This window comes from Aplidium turbinatum, chromosome 3 (assembly GCF_918807975.1).
Source record: "Aplidium turbinatum chromosome 3, kaAplTurb1.1, whole genome shotgun sequence".
Lineage (NCBI taxonomy): Eukaryota > Metazoa > Chordata > Ascidiacea > Aplousobranchia > Polyclinidae > Aplidium > Aplidium turbinatum.
In genome coordinates, this window is record NC_137474.1 from 15,733,389 (window position 1) to 15,751,229 (window position 17,841).

At 37.6% G+C, this 17,841-nt stretch overlaps 1 protein-coding gene across 1 annotated transcript; it reads left to right on the forward strand.

Moving 5' to 3' along the window:
* Nucleotides 1-1,156: 1,156 nt before the first annotated feature.
* LOC145767007 (uncharacterized) lies at nucleotides 1,157-4,353 on the forward strand. Its single transcript, XM_082578735.1, has 3 exons — nucleotides 1,157-1,866; nucleotides 2,163-2,304; nucleotides 2,391-4,353. Exons 1-3 carry the CDS (start codon nucleotides 1,473-1,475, stop codon nucleotides 3,913-3,915), a joined length of 2,061 nt encoding a protein of 686 aa, XP_082434861.1. The 5' UTR covers nucleotides 1,157-1,472; the 3' UTR covers nucleotides 3,916-4,353.
* The last annotated feature ends 13,488 nt before the right edge of the window (nucleotides 4,354-17,841 follow it).

The window sequence follows — 17,841 nt, forward strand, 5'->3', positions numbered from 1 at the left end:
ATAAATGGTGCAATAAACTTTGACATAATACAGTGAAAGTTAAAACTACTTAATAACACGAATCAAAACTCCCACATGAACCAGACAAAAATTTGGTAAAAAATGATGCAGTTCAAAGTTTATGTTTATTTATTTATTATAAATATAAAGTATAAAATTAATAGCAAATTTTGCGACTTTTTTAGTACTACTGTAATTAACCTCGGCCTTGGGTGTGACGTTACGATTCTACGCAAACTACGTCAACAATTGATAGACCTAACATGGCCGGATGTAGCTGATGGGGGGCCCGGGGCACTTTTAGATCGGGGAGCCCCGGTGCAAAACAATTTTTCGCGCCTGTGGTTTCGAAAAACCACCTCTACGTCTACAGTAGCATTAATCCAGCACTGCACAGCATTTTACAGAAAACTTTAAAAGCTGAAAGGAAAAAAAATAACACAAAATCGCATTTTTTCCAAGTAGGGGGCCCTTCAAAAGTCGGGGAGCCCGGGGCACCTGCACCCTCTGCCCCTCCCCTAAATCTGGGCTTGAGGCCTAATAGAAACAGTCACTAACTTATTACAATTCTTAAGCCAGCGATCGAGTAGTTGAAAGTGAAAGTTAGCAATAGCAACTATATACCTTTACCCAGGTTGCTTATAGTAATTATTTTTTGCAACAGTATTGATCAAAAACTTTATTTTTTTTCAAGTACATAAAAAGTGATCTTGAAAGTGATCTTGATCTTCAAGATCACGATCTTGATCTTGATCTTCAAGATCACATAGTTTGGTGATCTTGATCTTGATCTTCAAGATCACCTATTTTTGGTGATCTTGATCTTCAAGATCACCAATAGGGGAGAGTGGGGAGGTTTGAGCCACTGGGAGGTTTGAACCATGGCTGTTATTGCGGATACCATAAAAGTAGAAATGACGTAACTATGTCTGTAGACAGAGGAAGTAAAGTGATTCCAAAGCATGTCTACGTTAGAGCGATAGCAGCAGCGATTTTAGCGCAAGCAGGTTAGAACTTGTTTTCCTTGCAAAAAGTAAATTTTAGGAATTTCAGTTTGTAGCTGCATGCCATCTTCGCTGTTTTACTTAGGCAATAGTTAATACTCCTATCTAAAAGGTGTTTAATGATGCTGGCAAATGCTCTGTAAGTGAAAGATTTAATAGCTGATTAGACAAGTTTCTTAAAATGGTGGCAACAGGGAGGTTTGAACCAGTTGATTCGGGAGGTTTGAACCGGTGGCTCAAACCTCCCAGAAGAAAATAAGTTTTAGTAGCTTCTTCTGAAATAGTTTGCGGTCTGTAGTAGTCAATGTATTGTAAGTCTAGTGCTTTAGTATGCATTTGGCTACTTATAAATAGGCTATACAGTCTATGTTAACTGTAGTAATATTGCGAATTGCTTACACAGGGTATTCCTATTGGCCACAGTAAATTACAAGCATTAGTTGAATTTAAGTTTTTATTTCCATCACTATGCCTCGCAAACATGTTAGAACTACAAGCCACGCATCAGCCACTCGTGAGGAGATGTTGCTTGCTTTGGAGGAAATAAAGAATGGAATGTCGATCAGAGAAGTTGCCAAAAGAAGACATATTAACAGGACCACTTTAGGTCGCTATTACAAAGAGTGCAATCGTCCTGGATCTGATAATGGTAGACTCTCAGAAAACATTGGCTATAATAGAACGAAGGTAAAAAGTCTGGTGTTTCCTTGGGAGTTGGAAAGTCTGCTCGCACAGCACATAAAAGACCTGGACGATAGATTTCACGGACTCACACGCACCAAATGCCGTGAGTTGGCTTTCAGTTTGGCTGACAAGAACAACATTCAGATGCCAAGTAACTGGGTGGTTTCTAAGATGGCAGGTTTGTTTTATTTTAAGCCTATGTTGTTTAAAAATTGAATGAGACTGTTCACCAGGCATTTAATTCAATAACATGATACGCTCTTCTGGTGTAAAATAAGCAAAACTATCACAAGGTGTTTTTAGTGATAATCTGCATTTATTTTCCGACGTTTCGTTAATCAGACACGATTAACTTGTTTATTAATTCTGTGTGGAAAATTGTGTACGGTAGCACATTGTAGATCACATTGGTTTGTTTTTTCGACATTACTCAACACACACCACCTCTCAATTCTTTCCCATAAACTTTTGCAGGAATTGACTGGTTTGAAGGTTTCAAGGAGAGACACCATCTGACATGTCGTAAACCAGAAGCGACGTCTTTAGGAAGAGCGACAGCTTTCAACAAAACAACTGTTGGGGAGTTTTTCGACAACCTTGGAAGAGTTATGGACAGGTCTCGTAACAATAGCCTAACATTGCTTTGTACTTAGCAATTCTTATGATCTGAAAAAGGCTTCATTGTATCGTTTTGTGTTTTAGGTACAACTTTGCTGCAAGTAGAATATACAACCTTGATGAAACAGGTGTCACAACCGTGCAAAGACCAAATCATATCGTGACAACGAAAGGAAAAAAACAAGTTGGTTCTGTGACATCTGCAGAGAGAGGAGAACTTGTAACAGTTGTATGTGCTGTCAGTGCTTCAGGTGTTGCCATTCCCCCCATGTTTATCTTTCCAAGAGTAAGATATAAGGAGGAATTTGTTAGACATGGACCAGCAGAATCCATTGGAGAAGGTACCAAATCTGGGTGGATTAACGAAGAAAAATTTTTGGTCTACTTGAAACATTTTGTGAAGCATAGTGGTTGTTCCCCCTCTCAACCTGTCCTCTTAATTCTCGACAACCATGAGTCTCACGTTTCTTGGGAGGCTGTGGAGTTTGCTGATAAAAGTGGCATTGAATTGCTGACTTTGCCTCCTCACACTTCTCACAAACTTCAACCGCTTGATAAATCAGTGTTTGGGCCATTTAAAGGCTATTACAACCAGGCTGTAGATGGATGGATGCGAACCTACAACAACAAAACTTTTCGGATTTATGACATTCCACAATGCGTTAAGGAGGCTTTTTTAAACGCTATGACGCCAAGGAACATCACTTCTGGCTTTGCCTCTACAGGAATATATCCTTTTAACAAAAGTATATTCACAGACACAGATTTTGCCCCATCACTTCTGAGTGATAGACCAAATCCCCAAACAAGTACCTCCCATCAACCTGAAGTGAATGAAGCTAATGTTATGGCCGCAGTTCCCAACACTATTGCTAACCGATCAACTGATAATGCTTATTTCTTTGAAGGTGCGACACATTTACCCGTATCTTCATTGCAAGATCTCGAGGAATATCACGCCTCAGAAAGCTTCATACCACCCAACGAAGTTATTCCATTACCATCAAGCAAAACCCCAAGAGTTCAACGCAAAAGGAAACGAGTAAAAAGTCGGGTTCTCACAGAGACTCCAGAAAAACAGGCAATAAAAATTCAGCACGAAGAAAGACGTGCAAAGCAGGAAAAATTGCTCAGAAGAAAACAAAAAATTATTAGACCAAAGCCAAAGAAACCCCCCACAAAACGTGTGCTAGCTCTTAATGAAAGCTCAAGTTCTGATGAGGATGATGCAGTTCCTTTGGACGATATGTCAGACACAGCATCAGAGAGTGGAAGTAGTGTAAATGAAGAGCAAAATCCCAAAGAACTTGCTGTAGGAGATTTTGTTGTTGTTAAATTTAATACCAAAGAGAACACACGTCATTACATTGGCAAGATAGATGACGTGGGCACAATCGACGAGGAGCCTGAAGCTCGCTTCTTGCAAAAGGTTCCATCTACAAATAAGAGTGGAAAGCCATCATTTACATTCAAAGAAAATGATGAAGGGTCTTTTCCACGAAGCGACATAGTAAAAGTTTTACCCAATCCACAAAAAGCGGGAGGAACTGCAAGAAGGGAGAGCCATTTTATATTCAATTGTTGCCTGAAAGAGTTCAATTTGGAATGATAACATATTGATGTTGACAATGCTTAATTACTCTTACGAGACAGTTGATTGACAGTTACTGGTCGTTGTTTGTGTTGCATGTTTTTTATTATTTTTGTACTTATACCGCTGTAAATGTTTGAGACATCTTTTTCATTGATTATTTGTGAAACAATGTGTATTTATCCAACTTTGAAAAGGTGGGTTAAATTACCCCAGTGTGGTTCAAATCACCCTTTTGAGTGGTTCAAATCACCCCAACCCAAGGGTGATTTGAACCACTTGAGAACTTTCTGAAAATACTTTATATTTTTCGTTGTAATAAATTTCATTTGCAAATTCACTTTGGGCTTGCTCAAGTACATCCTAGACTTGGATGTCATGCAAAAAAATTGCTGAAAAATTGAATCCTGAAGCAGACATTAGGAATATTGAGAAAAGTGGTTCAAACCACCCCACCCTCCCCTACTGGTGATCTTGCCCATCTCTGTGTGTAACTGTGTATATTAGTTTGTTTTTGTGATGTTGGGTTCAGTCGTGTTCTCATTGCTTTAAGAATTGGCGCTCCAGTTGTTCCAGGAACGAGGAGGCGACTGATTCTTAACTAATTCATCAACTTATTTTAAAGTATCAGGTTTGGTGGCCGTGCTTAACTATATTTATTGATGCATATACCGCAATATTAGATCCTTTCATGCACGTCTTAAACGATTAAGGTTTTGCCACCTTTTCCTTTTGTTGGTTTTGTTACTGTATTTCTTTTTCACAATATCATTTCTTTTGCATTCTGACAAAGAAAAATAAATTGAATTGAATATTTAAATTTTAATTCACACCATCCCAAACATCAAAAACTTACTGTAGCTAAAACTTTGTATGGCCGCATTGACACACATGTCGCAGATTCGCATGAACGTTCACGGCAGAACAAAGCATTACACAATACTTTGCGCCTCAATGGATTTCCAAGAAAGCATGCTTGTCAACGACAACCTAAAAGTTTAGTATCCGCATCTACCCAGTGTAAGTCTTTTGTTTCTTTACCTTACCGATATGTTAAGGGAGTTTCTGAAAAAAATCGGCGTATCTTAAATGAAATTGGTGTAAAAGTCGCTTTGAAACCTTTCTTGACAATAAGTAAATTTTTGCCGTCTATAAAAGAGCCCTTGAAATAAAGCAAAATCTCAGGTTTAGTGTAGCCTACCAAGTTTCTTGTGATGATTGCAATTTAATTTATGTTGACCAAACAAAACGAGATCTTAAATCTCGCATTAATGAACACAAAAGAGCATTCAAACAGTGGCGCCGCCAGACCTTCAACAATGGGGGGGGGGCAAAATATTGACAGTGCAAGACAGTAGCGTAGTCAGGAATTTTAAAAAGGGGGTGTTGACGGCTGGCGGGCGAAGCCCGATGGCGATTTCGCCGAAGACGACACTTAGCGGCGGGGGGTCTGGGGGGCCTCCACCAGAAAATTTTGAAAAATTACTTTCAGTTTGGTGCATTCTGATTTCTGAGAGCATTTTCAACAAAATTGTGGGTATGAATATTCCTGTAAAATGGTGCTGTCCGGTGGCATAGCAAAAGTAGGCCTACCATATTTTCATCGCCTAAAAAGAGGACAAGTTTTGCCAGCGGATAAAATACAAGTAGAATGTTACGTATGAAGAATTTTTGACATTTTTTTGGATAATTATACCCTTTGCAGCAAAAAAAAACAAACACCAAAAAAACAGGCAAGTTTGTTTGTTTCTCGAAAGCCGATTAGTTGGATTTGTGCGACAAAATAGAAATGTGATGTAGGCCTAATAATGTCATAAAAATGTGACGAATCAAGCAGTGTCTGCAGATCGCCATGCCTTAAATTTTTTTAGAAAAAAAAGATCAGCTTTACGAAATCATAAAATTACTTGCACGAAATATAATTGCAGCTGTAGGCCTACACGGCTGTTAATGGGATGCTAAGAACAGACTCAACTAAAAAGCTGTTTCTTTCCTTGTGCCATTGTGGTGCATCATAGATTAAAGTCATTCTAGCCTATATTTGCACCCACATAAGTTGTAAGTATCCATGCCACAATATATTTTGAAATAGGCTGTAGCCTATGTTATGCATAGTGCACTTTGGATTATTTTTTTTCGATTTGCTTTAATTGACAAATTAGCCCAACTACTAAGTTGGTAATCAGCAACGTTTACAAGCGCTGAATCAGTACAAAATAGATCTGGGTAAAATAATAATTTATTGTAAAACAATGAGAACCTTAAAATGTAAATATGTCAAACTCTTTTGCAAGCTTTTGGAGTTTTTTAATGTCTTATTTGTGATTTACTCATTTTTTGATATTTAGGCTACAATTTTTTTTAGTTTGTCCCAATTTTCTTTTTTCATAAATTTGTTGATCAGATCTCCTCAAATGAGGAAATTTCCTCACAATTGAATTCGCAGTTCCGCTCGCACTCATGGCTGGTCTCTATTTGGCTGCTTAAGACAATCGCAAAGCAATGTAGTACTGTTATGTTTCAATCATAGACACCTTAAATAGAAGGACTCGTAACTCGCAATCTCGGGTTTTTAAACTTGGGTCCCAAAATCTTAGAACAAGTCTAAGTAATTTGCGCAAATGCGCATACATGGCTATGACTTACTGTAGGCTACTATGGCTAACTGTTGCTAAATCTATTAAAAATATCCACAACAATTGCAGTTAACGAACAAGCGATGTTTGCCAATGAATTGCAGCACAAATAAATGGTTTGTGATGAAACAGTTGAATTAAAAAGTTGGTCAGCAGCGTAACGAAGTGTGAAATCGTCGAAAGCATGACAAAGAAATGTGAATTGCAATTAATTGCAACGCTTTTCATAAATTGCAACTGAGCACAAAAAAGAACTCTCTTTCATGAAAGAGGCGAAAATGCATGTTGCACGCTGGCGTGATATTGAAGCACTCTACAACAGGGGTCATCAACCTTTTTTGCATGCGGGCCACTTTGGCACATAGGAGAGCTGTGGCGGGCCGCACTAATAAAATTTTAGGTAGGTTGACTCTTATGCTAGAAAATAACGCATTTCGTACAGAATGACTAAGTAAACATACGAGTTTGACACCAAGCAATTTTGTGAAGTTGGTTTTTGTCGCCGAAAAGTGCTTCAAGCTGTGGTTTAGATTTTTGATTAAAAAATGTTTTTAATTCATCACGAAAATCAAAAACACAGTTCCAAACTTTGCCTCTGGACAACCATCTCACACTAGTGTGAAATAATAGAACATTACTGGATGTATCCAATTCACTGCAAACTTTTGAAAATAGGCGGCTGTTTAAAGCACTAGCTTTTACAAAATTCACGACACTTACAACGCTTTTCATTGTATCTTGGAATTCTTGTGGCAAATTTTCTAAACTAATGAAATTCTAAACTTTTCAGAAGGCCTCAGGTGACCCCAGGCAAATTGTCAGGCGACCCCAGTTGAGGTCGCGACCCACATGTTGGGAACCCCTGCACTAGGTTAATGGCCTTGTTGTAAATTAGCTTCTGGTGGAGAAGGAAAGATTGATGGACATGCACCGGGTGTCAAGTCAAGTCTTTTGGCATATCCCATTTGGAATTGAAGAAAATTTTTGAAGTCTGCTTCTTGAAAATGCAGACTACAAATTTTGTGGTGTGGTTTTGGTCCACTCCAATGACAAGTTGTGGTGTTGACAAATTTATTCCATTTCCTTTTTTTGTGTACTGTCTTTGGGAAACCCAAACATACTAACTTTATGCAATGCTGTCGTGTCACAGCCAAGCACAACACAAAAGTCAGGCATGGTATTTGCTATGATGCAATATTGTTTCTACAATAGTCAAACAATGATGCAATATTGATTTTATGGACATTTAATTTTTAGCAATGCTACTAGAATCAAGCCCGCAACCAGGGGGGAGCATTTGGGGCATTTGCCCCCCCCGAAATTTTTTTAAAAAAAATTAAGCGTTTTATGCAGTATGAAATGTAGGCCTACTATGAATAGACGTACGTCGTACACGTACAGCCATACTGTATACTGTGTACTGTGTAGACTATCGAAACCGAAAGTAGGCTACGCTAGTTGGAAGACATGCTAACGATTTTGTTCGATAAATTTTCATGCAAATCCATCGTACTCAAATTCCAAGCGCGGAATTGGTATTAAACGAACTTGCCAAATCAAGTAGAAAGTTAGACATTATGCTCTAAATTAAAATGTCATTTTGCATTTGCAAAGTCAACTTCTTTGGGCCTACAAACATAAAAACTTGTTGAGCCAACAAAATGTTTCAGGATTGTAATTTGTAATTACCGTGTTAAGTTTATTCATATGTAGGCTATCTGTTTGTTTATGTTGATGTAAATATATGTTATTGATTAATTTATGACTCCAGTCGTGCCAATGCAGTTCGTAGCCTACAGATGTTGTATTTTATTTGTAATCGACTGAACACATTACTGTATTATCGTAATTTTCTTCCTTGGGTAGTCATAGCTAAATGAGAGAAGGTTACAAAGGCTAGTTTCCTTTAATGCTGTACTAAACAAAAACGTGATTGACATAAGTTATGACCACTGAACCGTAACATGGTAGTGCCACACACTCTATCAATGGGCGTGGACATTAACATAAAAATGTCACAATGCATCATTTTAATGCTTGTTTTTTGATAAAAATTAAATGCCCCCCCCGAAAATATTTGCTGGTTGCGGGCCTGACTAGAATTATACTACCGTACCTCACCTTTCTCGTAACATTGCTACTATTACTCAACGATATATCCTAGAAACTTAAAAAACGTGTAAAACTATCCTGCAAAACTCCTTTGAACGCAACACGCCCGAACTTTGCAACCCAGCGCGCGAAAAGACTTTTGATATTGCTGGAGCTCTTGGCATTTATGACGTAGCCTATACTCTAGCAGTGTTTCCACTTTTTGGTCATTTTGAAAAAAATAAAAAATAAATGAAACATTGGACTTTGGGCCTTGCCAGCGCCCTTGAAAACATTTTTTTTTCGGTAATTTTTTTAAAAATGTATTCTTGATAGTTCAGTTTACGCATTTTAATGCTTAATTCCAGTTTGAAAATTTCATTGAATATGCCTTTAACAATGCCTAATAAACGAGGCCACTTGTTTTGCGCACTTATAGCGAGGCGAGCTGTTTCATCAGAATATTCATCGCCAAGCAAGAGTGGTGTTATCACTTTGCTTCAAAAAAGATATTTTGCCATTAACAGTTTCAGTAAATATGGAAATGTTTGACACATCGCAGTACAGGCAACAATAGTGACCTGCAAACATATCAGTAAAAAATAGGCTCCAATAACAGGGAGAAAGAAACCAGGCACCATGAAACAAACGCTTTTGGAAATCACCGAAAAAACGTTTCTATCATAACTCATAAACAGTGTTTTCTCTAAAAAAGCAATGAGTTGGTTTTTCATCCTTTTTGTGAGAGTCTATAAAACCGTCTTTTCTTGATTATAAGACAAATGTCACTTGCAGTGCTTATTAGCATGGCAAGAATTGTTGATTAACAACATTTTGCAGAACTAAGTTAAATATTTTCATAATAATTAATTAAACTACCATTCAACGTTTTATAGGCAGAGAAAACTTTTTCTAGAACCGTAGAAAATTTCATTATCAGATCACCGCTTCAATGCGTGATGGAAATCTACAGATAAATCTGCATCAGGCATTGCAGAGTGCAAAAAACAGTGTTACAGAACGCGTTTTCGAATATTAAATTCTCATCAGTGCAACTACGTTTATGAACGCAATAACAACGGTTAAATTTAAACTCAATACAATACATTACAAACACTTACAATACATTACATTACAGACACAATACTTACACATACCGTCTATTAAGTTTCAGTGCTTATCTAAGTACTGTAAATTAGTATACTTCGGTAGATGTTCATTGTGATGGCTTTTTTGCTTTGAACATTAAGTTTGTTTTAACAAAAAAAACCTTAAGCGAGTAATGTCGGTCTGGAATTGCATGCGGGAAGTGATTTTCTGATGTCTCTGGATTTATTAATTTTCAATTGAACACTGAGAATATGTCCTTATAATGTTTGTAATGTATTGTATTGAGTTTAAATTTAACCGTCGTTATTGCGTTCATAAACGTAGTTGCACTGATGAGAATTTAATATTCGAAAACGCGTTCTGCAACACTGTTTTTTGCACTCTGCAATGCCTGATGCAGATTTATCTGTAGATTTCCATCACGCATTGAAGCGGTGATCTGATAATGAAATTTTCTACGGTTCGAGAAAAAGTTTTCTCTGCCTATAAAACGTTCAATAGTATTTTAATTAATTATTTCTGAAAGTTCCTTGGTTTCATATTATTTTCATAATAGGCTACAACCAGAAAAAGTCTTTAAATTTATATATAATATTTTTCCAATTTATTATAAATTGAGTCGGCGCACCAACCTATTTTGCCAACAAAAACTTGCAAAAAGGAACACTGCTCGTGAGACCCAATAACGGTGAAACCCACACTAGTGTTTACAGGACATTTACAAACTTAAAATAAGCAACCCTATGCTCACAGACATTTTCGAAATTCGAAAACAGACGTTTTAATCAACCACTGGGACAGTGTGACTGGACATCGCATTGGAATAACTTTAAACGACCCCCAGCTAGAACTACAATCTGATTGGTCGGTCGGTGGAATCGTATGCAAAGCGAAAATATGCTTCCCGGAAAGTATTTTTTGCCTTCATGCTGTTTAACTCCTCAAGAAAAGTATTTTTGGTTATACTTGTGCGCTGATACCTTCCTCGGGCGCACATAATAACGTGGCTGGCCGCACATAATAACGTGGCGGGTCGCCAGTTGGTGACCCCTGCTCTACAATGAAGATCGTAAAACAGCATCCGTTTAACAAAGGTCACATACACAGCTGTGTAGGCCTACCCCAAGCCTTTGCGGAAAAGTGTTCCTTTTGTTTGACAGATTTTTCACGAAAAGACTGTGGCTTCCCTTTCCACTTTGAAAAAGCTACTCAATTTGTAGTGATGGCACTGTCATTTTTGTGAAGCTCATCACTGACTTAACTGATTCTACATAATAAATGTCAAGGATAGCTATTCTGCTTTGAACATGCAGGATGAGTGTCGTCACCCGGGAATTGAGAATGAAAATTTCTACGATGATGCAACAGATGCAATTGATTCACCATTTCTTCAGAGTTTGAACCGGGTGGACTGATGATACACAAACTTTCACAGTTCATTTTGTTTATTCAGTACATCACATGTTTGACAAGTAGAACTTTCACTGCTGTCGAATTCACGTAAGCCAAATTTTAGCACATATCAATAGCCCAATGGCTAGAATTAAAGCAGCTTGCATGACGGATGTCCAATATTCTTTTGAAAGGATTTGTTTTGGACAAAATGTTTCATTGGGTTCCGTTCCACCAAAAAGGTTGAAAACCACTGGCCTATAGGCTGATGTCATTGATGTACCTCGAACCAGTTTGCAGTTTTAAATCTTATACATTTTAAACGTATACTGAATGTTAATTCAAATTCTTGTTCCATTGACTTAAGTAAAAAATACCCATTTTTGCCATAATTGTAATATTTTTGCGACGAATAAGCTTCAAAACACCTTTCATTGATATTTTAGAACAAAACAATTGTGAAAATTGGAATCCTTGTCCCCCAAAACCCTGTAACAAACATCAAAAGCAAAGTTTTATGAATAATTTATACCACACTTTAGATGGACCCAAGTTTGGATTTGGGACCCAAGTTCCATAAACCGAGCATAGCAGATACTATTAGTCCTTCTATTTAAGGTGTCCATGGTTTCAATGAATGTCTAAGATTGTTTAGAGCAGCAGATCAAATAGTACGTCAATGGTTTTTTGAAAATCTATAAATCAGAATGTTGCATTGGTACCGAAATGGTTAGAAACTGCGAAAAAGTCACACAACAATGACATCTTGTTGAAAATATGAGCAAGAAAACTGAAAATGTAAAAAAGGGGACATTTGAGCATTTTTGTGTGTCCTCAGAGGACAATTTATGTTTCTTCAAAAAAGAGGACAAATCCTCTTAAAAGAGGACATATGGTAGCCCTAAGCAAAAGGATAAGATCACGTTTTCTTTTCCATTTTTTGGAAATAAAGCTAAGTCTCTACGTTTTCTTGTTGCTAATTCCAGGCTGAGATATTTGAATGTTTGGTATTAGCAAAACTCGCTCTTTTAATGCAGTTTCGTTTAAAATTAGGCAAACTTTGTTTTAGAGACATAGGTTGATTTGCTTTTTTTTGCGAGATTATTATAGTCTTATTATTTATCAATTTTGCCCTTGGTTGATCCAAAATGCGATCTTATTCCGGTAAGTCACTAACTTTTATGCTCCGAAGTCAACCCAAAGTTTAGAAAATGTAACGTCATAGACGCCATACATCTTGATGAGTGTCAAACAAAAAGCTTTGAGACAATGAAGTTACTTTAGGCTATTTCTGATATATTCAAGTTTTGTATAACGAATAGCTGTTTAGAGGTTAATCTAAATCGAACAAGCGATATCAGCAGTTACAGATGGCTTGCATCCTTGCACAGTTTGACGTGAAATTACATCATAGGCTAAAGCTTTTCTTGCAAACAATGTATTAACATCTGTAAATTCAATTTGAAAGGTTGAAACCCCCAAACCCCACTCCCTGGTGCAAGACATGCAAGACAGTGATATATTATTTAATTTCTCTTGTTTTCTACTGCTATTGTCTATTTGTTTACTGTAATATAGCCTACCAAAAGTCCTACATTTTTGACATGTCTGATCTGTTGAAAAAAATAAATCACAGTTTGATTCTGTATGGGACTTGCAACTGCCATTGCTAGCGAAATTCTGCGTAGGTTTTTTTTTTCAGATTGAAAAACCATTTTTACAAATGCACTTTCTGATTATCCAATAGTCTGTTAGTTAATCATGATTTTGACTAGTCTGTTAGTTAAACTACAGTGACTTTAGAAAAGTTGAAGAACTGCAGTGACTTTAGAACATTAAGTTTGATCAGTCATGTAGGCTACTGAAAATTTTGTTGAGAATAATTTTATTAAGAAATCGAAAATCTATTGAGAATGAGGTTAGCATGACTCAAAGTGGATTTATAACTGGTAAAGGAACACGAGAGGGTATACTTAACTTCAGAACAATTTGTGAGAGTTACAATGCAGTAAATAAAGATGTATATGCATGTTTTATTGATCATGAGAAAGTATTTGATAGAGTTAACCATGAGAAACTGATTCATTGTTTGTCCAATATTGGTATGAATGGCAAAGACTTACGTTTTATTATCAATTTGTACTGGAATCAAAAAGCATTTATTCGCATGGAAAAAGATTTGTCTAAAAGAATTGATATCAAGCGTGGAGTACGCCAAGGATGTGTATTTTCTCCATGTCTTTTTAATTTATATACAGAAATGATTTTTCGACCCATTGATGATATGAAAAGAGTAAAAGTTGGTGGCTTGAATATAACAAATTTATGCTATGCTGATGATACTGTTCTGTTGGCTGAATCACAAGAAGATCTTCAAGAAATATTGGACAATGTTAACTCAATTGGTAAAGAATTTAATATGAAAATTAATGCTAAAAAGACCAAATCAGTGATAATCTCAAAATCACCAGACACTCCAGTACTCCAAATTATAATTGACAATGAAATTATACAAAAAGTAAAATCTTTTTCATATCTTGGTCATTTAATAACTGAAGATGGGAGGTGTGACCATGAAATTCTTAGACGGATACAAATTGCAAGAACTACATTTGAAAAAATGAAAAATATTTTAACCAATCAACGTTTAAATTTATCAACTCGCCTCAGGATCTTAAAATGCTATATTTGGTCGACCCTATTATACAATTCTGAAACTTAGACAAAAATGGAGAAACGGATCGATGCCTTCGAGCTCTGGACATACAGGCAAATGTTAAAAATTTCATGGAAACAAAAGATCACTAACGATGAAGTACTCTCCAAATTCAATTCAAGCAAAATGCTCTTACAAACAGTCAAAAGAAGAAAATTGAAGTATTTCGGACACACGATAAGGCAAAATTCATTACAAGGATCATTAATAGAAGGGAAGATAAACGGTAAAAGAAGTAAAGGCAGACCAAGAATGATTTGGACAACAAACATCACAAAATGGACAAAATTAAGTTATGAATGTGCAGTACGCACAGCTCATGGTCGAGAACAATGGCGCATTTTATCCAACCCTTCATACGAGGAAGGAACAAAATGATGATGATGATGTTAGTTGACAGAGAAATTATCAAATACTGTATTGAAACGCTGTGAAAACGTTTTTCCATGCTTGGAAAATACAGATGTCAAAACATAGTAGATATATCAAACGCAGAGGCGGTCACATGCGTATTGCGTAGCCTATGACATTGTGAGAATTGAGGCTAATAAAAGTTAATGGAATAAATATACTGTGACGACTACAGGGCGTAGTTCAGCTGCAATAAATACTCAGCCGGTGTTAAATGATTTTTTATTCTTAGTATTTCTTCTTCCTATCCACGAAGATTTCATCAGGAAAATGCACAATACCAAATGATAAGTTTAAAACACAATATTAGAGAACAATTTTTATATTTCTTATTAAGATACCAAAAATGCAGTATGACGGAACAATACACTTAAAGTCAACCTGTTTCTACGTTTATTAGACGTAAAAACAAGCTTCATTGAAAGTAAAAATAATCAATTAAAACGCCAACCCCAGCCAGCTAAATCTGTTGATGGTACATCGATTCAACGTTGTAGGGCGTTGAATCGATGCAAAAAATGCACAATTTTGCTCGCGGGGACGCAAGTGTTCCAATTTAAAGGCAATAAGCAACGCAATATCCTCAGAAATAAAAGAATGAGAAAATAATTTTACTACAAGTGAAACGTATTTTAACGTCTAATAAACGTAGGAACATGTTGACTTTAGTTGCATTATTTCGTCATACTGCATTTTTTGCATCTTAATACGTCTGTAATATAATTGTTCGCTCATTTTGTGTTTTAAACTTTATCGCCATTATATCGCGCATGAAATCTTCTTGGATAGGATAAAGAAACATTAAGAATAAAAAATCATTTAACACCGGTGGAGCATAATTGCAGTTTAATACAATAAACTTTAACCAATATGTTTCTCGGCAGCCGATTTGTAGCAAGAATTGACAGCGATAGACACCGTGTTTCGCCCATGAGGCTGGGCTCGTCAGTATCGCACCACTAGTGTTAAACTGTTTTATTTGCATCAACAGCGCACGGGTACAAATAATTGACACGGCGAGAGAGCACAAACAAACATAGCCAGGTCGAAGACTTTAGAAAACCGGCCTGCCACACCCCGCGGCGGCGGGGAGCGGCGTGACGATGCACCCGGAGGGGTAAGTCCACCAGCTTAGGTCGCGGGGGCCAGGCTGGGGAGTCGAGGTACCTGTAGAGGGAGAGTGTGGATCGAAAACGTTACATGACCCGTCCGCAAATTTAGAATGGCGGAGCGGGCCAGGGAGACAGGCTCTTTCTGCATTGCCCAGAAAGATGGCCTGCGACGGACCGGGCAACCCGTCGCGTGTGGACGCTGGAACCGGCAGTAATTGACCGACCGGGCGGCGCCCACGTCTCCCTCACGCGACCTCGGCGAAGGTACTTGACTCTTATACCCGGTCTGCCAGTAGGCAGAGCGGATAAAATTGGGGTCTACCACGAGGAAGAGAGTCAACTATTTAAGGATATATTCGACCACCGGTTTACCAGTCAGTTTAACTCTTATCTTTGTGGAAACAAAGAAAGAGCCAACAACTCGCTGTACTAGCGAGTGCTCAGCCTTGTGCTGATAGCCAGGAAGAACGCCCCTCTCTTCAAACTTTAACCAATATTAACAGAATTACAACATACCAAGCTGTTGAAAACTCGACAGGGAAAGCAAAATCTGGCATCCTTAGCTTCTGAATACTCCAGCCAGAGATAGTCATTAAACCACTGGTTACTGACTGTATTACTTTAGTAGACTTCGTTGAGTTAAATCTACATTATTGTTCCAGACGGTTGTTCGCCTGGTCAAACGTCATGTAGAAACCGTTCGGGTCTACTGAATATTACGTCATGGAAATTCCTAAAACATGTGCCAAAATTGCACCAGCGTTCATAAGAATTGTGTCAAACCTGTTTGGGCCTGTTTAAACAGGAAATATTACATCAGCTTTAAACACCTGTTGGAATGACTTCATAATTGTCTTTCATTATTGCGTCACAGTACTGCATACGTGAATTTGAGATATTGCTATCTATTCTGGTCATTCGTAAAATGATTGTTTGAAAGTTGGCCGCACATTTAACTGTTGGCTTAGTGCTTGCTAGCTGGACAAAGGTTCCGTCTTTTAACCAAGTAATCTGTTCTGTAGTGACAGTTTTTCAGTGGTGTACGGCGTTGCACCCCCCTCGTTTTCGATAGCCTCGGGCTAATTTTACAGAAATACACTGTTTGAAAAGAAGTTCAAGTGTGTGTTTCTTCGGTCATTATATACAGACGAACGGATTCGGGAACTTTATGTTAAAATTTTCCCAAGAAGAGATTATGGTTTACCGCTGTGACCATAAAAAATAAAAGACGAAGTTTGCTAGTTGGTAGGCTAAGAAGCACTTAGAAGCAAAGAAATAATAAAAGAAGATCTTATTGGTTGGTAGTCTAAAGAAGCAAAGAAAATTAAAGACATTTCTTCTCGGTAGGCAACTGAAGAACTTTAAGCTAAAAAGTAAAGACATTTCTTCTCAGTTTGGTACAGAAGAAAAATAACTTTGACATTCATTGGCAAGAAAGAAGATTAAAGGCAATCCATCTGTGCTTGAAGATTCAAGTGGAAGAATCCAAGCAAGTTTTGTGGACTTTAGGACTTCACATACTCGTACAGCTACGGTATCGTGCATTTAAATTCTTTTTTGTATTTTTACGGTCTTTGCAGTTAAGTTTTTTATAACTACTGTAATTTGTGTGTTTGTGTAACTTAATTTTTTAATTGTTAAATTTAGCCCTAACATTTAATATGTCTACACTCGGTGGTGACAGGGACTCGACCGCCGTCGACTCGACTGAGTTTAAGCCTGATGATGTTCTTTGCGGTCGGGCAGGCCATTCTGGGGAGGGCCCCATTAACGATGAGGCTAAGTCAGTTCGAGAGGCCCGGCATCTTAGACGGGATATTTTGACTCAAATTGGGAAACTTTCTGTAGCCCTAGGTTCTTTGAGTGATAAGCAGGAACTGTTAATTTTTCGATCTAAGTTATCTACTTTAGAAGAGGAATTAAGGCATTTCCATGCTCTTTTGAGTAAAATTGTTAACTCTGCAATCTTGGCAGAACTTCGTGATAGCAGGGCCGGATTAAGGCGGGGGCTGACGGGGCTGCAGCCCCAGGCCCAACAAAAAAAATAGGCCCACCGATAACAACTTATTGAGAGCAACTGACATGCTTATTATCAGGATCGAAACAATAAAGGACGAGAATCACAGAACTAATGCTAACTGTGCAAACCAGTGGTTCTTATAACCAGAGGGCACGCCTCCCCAGGGGGGGCGTCAGCTAGTTTCCAAGGGGGCACGAGACCTAGCGTGCTCTACAACTTTATTTCTGGTTTTAACTCAAGCAAACATCTCACTTACAAATTAATGTACTTATAAGCAGAATTTATGATGTCATAGTTTTTCATAAAACTAGTCGGGCGCTGCAGGATAGCAAAATTACTTTGAATAAGGCAACAAATTTGCTTCAGGGTCTACATGACTTTGTTCAAACATTAAAATCCCAATTTCAAGAATTCGAAGAAAAGGGTTAGTACGACTGTCATCATTATATTGAAGAA

Excerpts from the sequence above, each read along its gene's own strand:
- LOC145767007 (XM_082578735.1), top strand. The coding sequence starts at position 1,473 with ATGCCTCGCAAACATGTTAGAACTACAAGCCACGCATCAGCCACTCGT. Across the intron at positions 1,867-2,162 it reads GGTGGTTTCTAAGATGGCAG|GAATTGACTGGTTTGAAGGT; the intron begins GTTTGTTTTATT and ends AAACTTTTGCAG. Across the intron at positions 2,305-2,390 it reads CTTGGAAGAGTTATGGACAG|GTACAACTTTGCTGCAAGTA; the intron begins GTCTCGTAACAA and ends TTTGTGTTTTAG.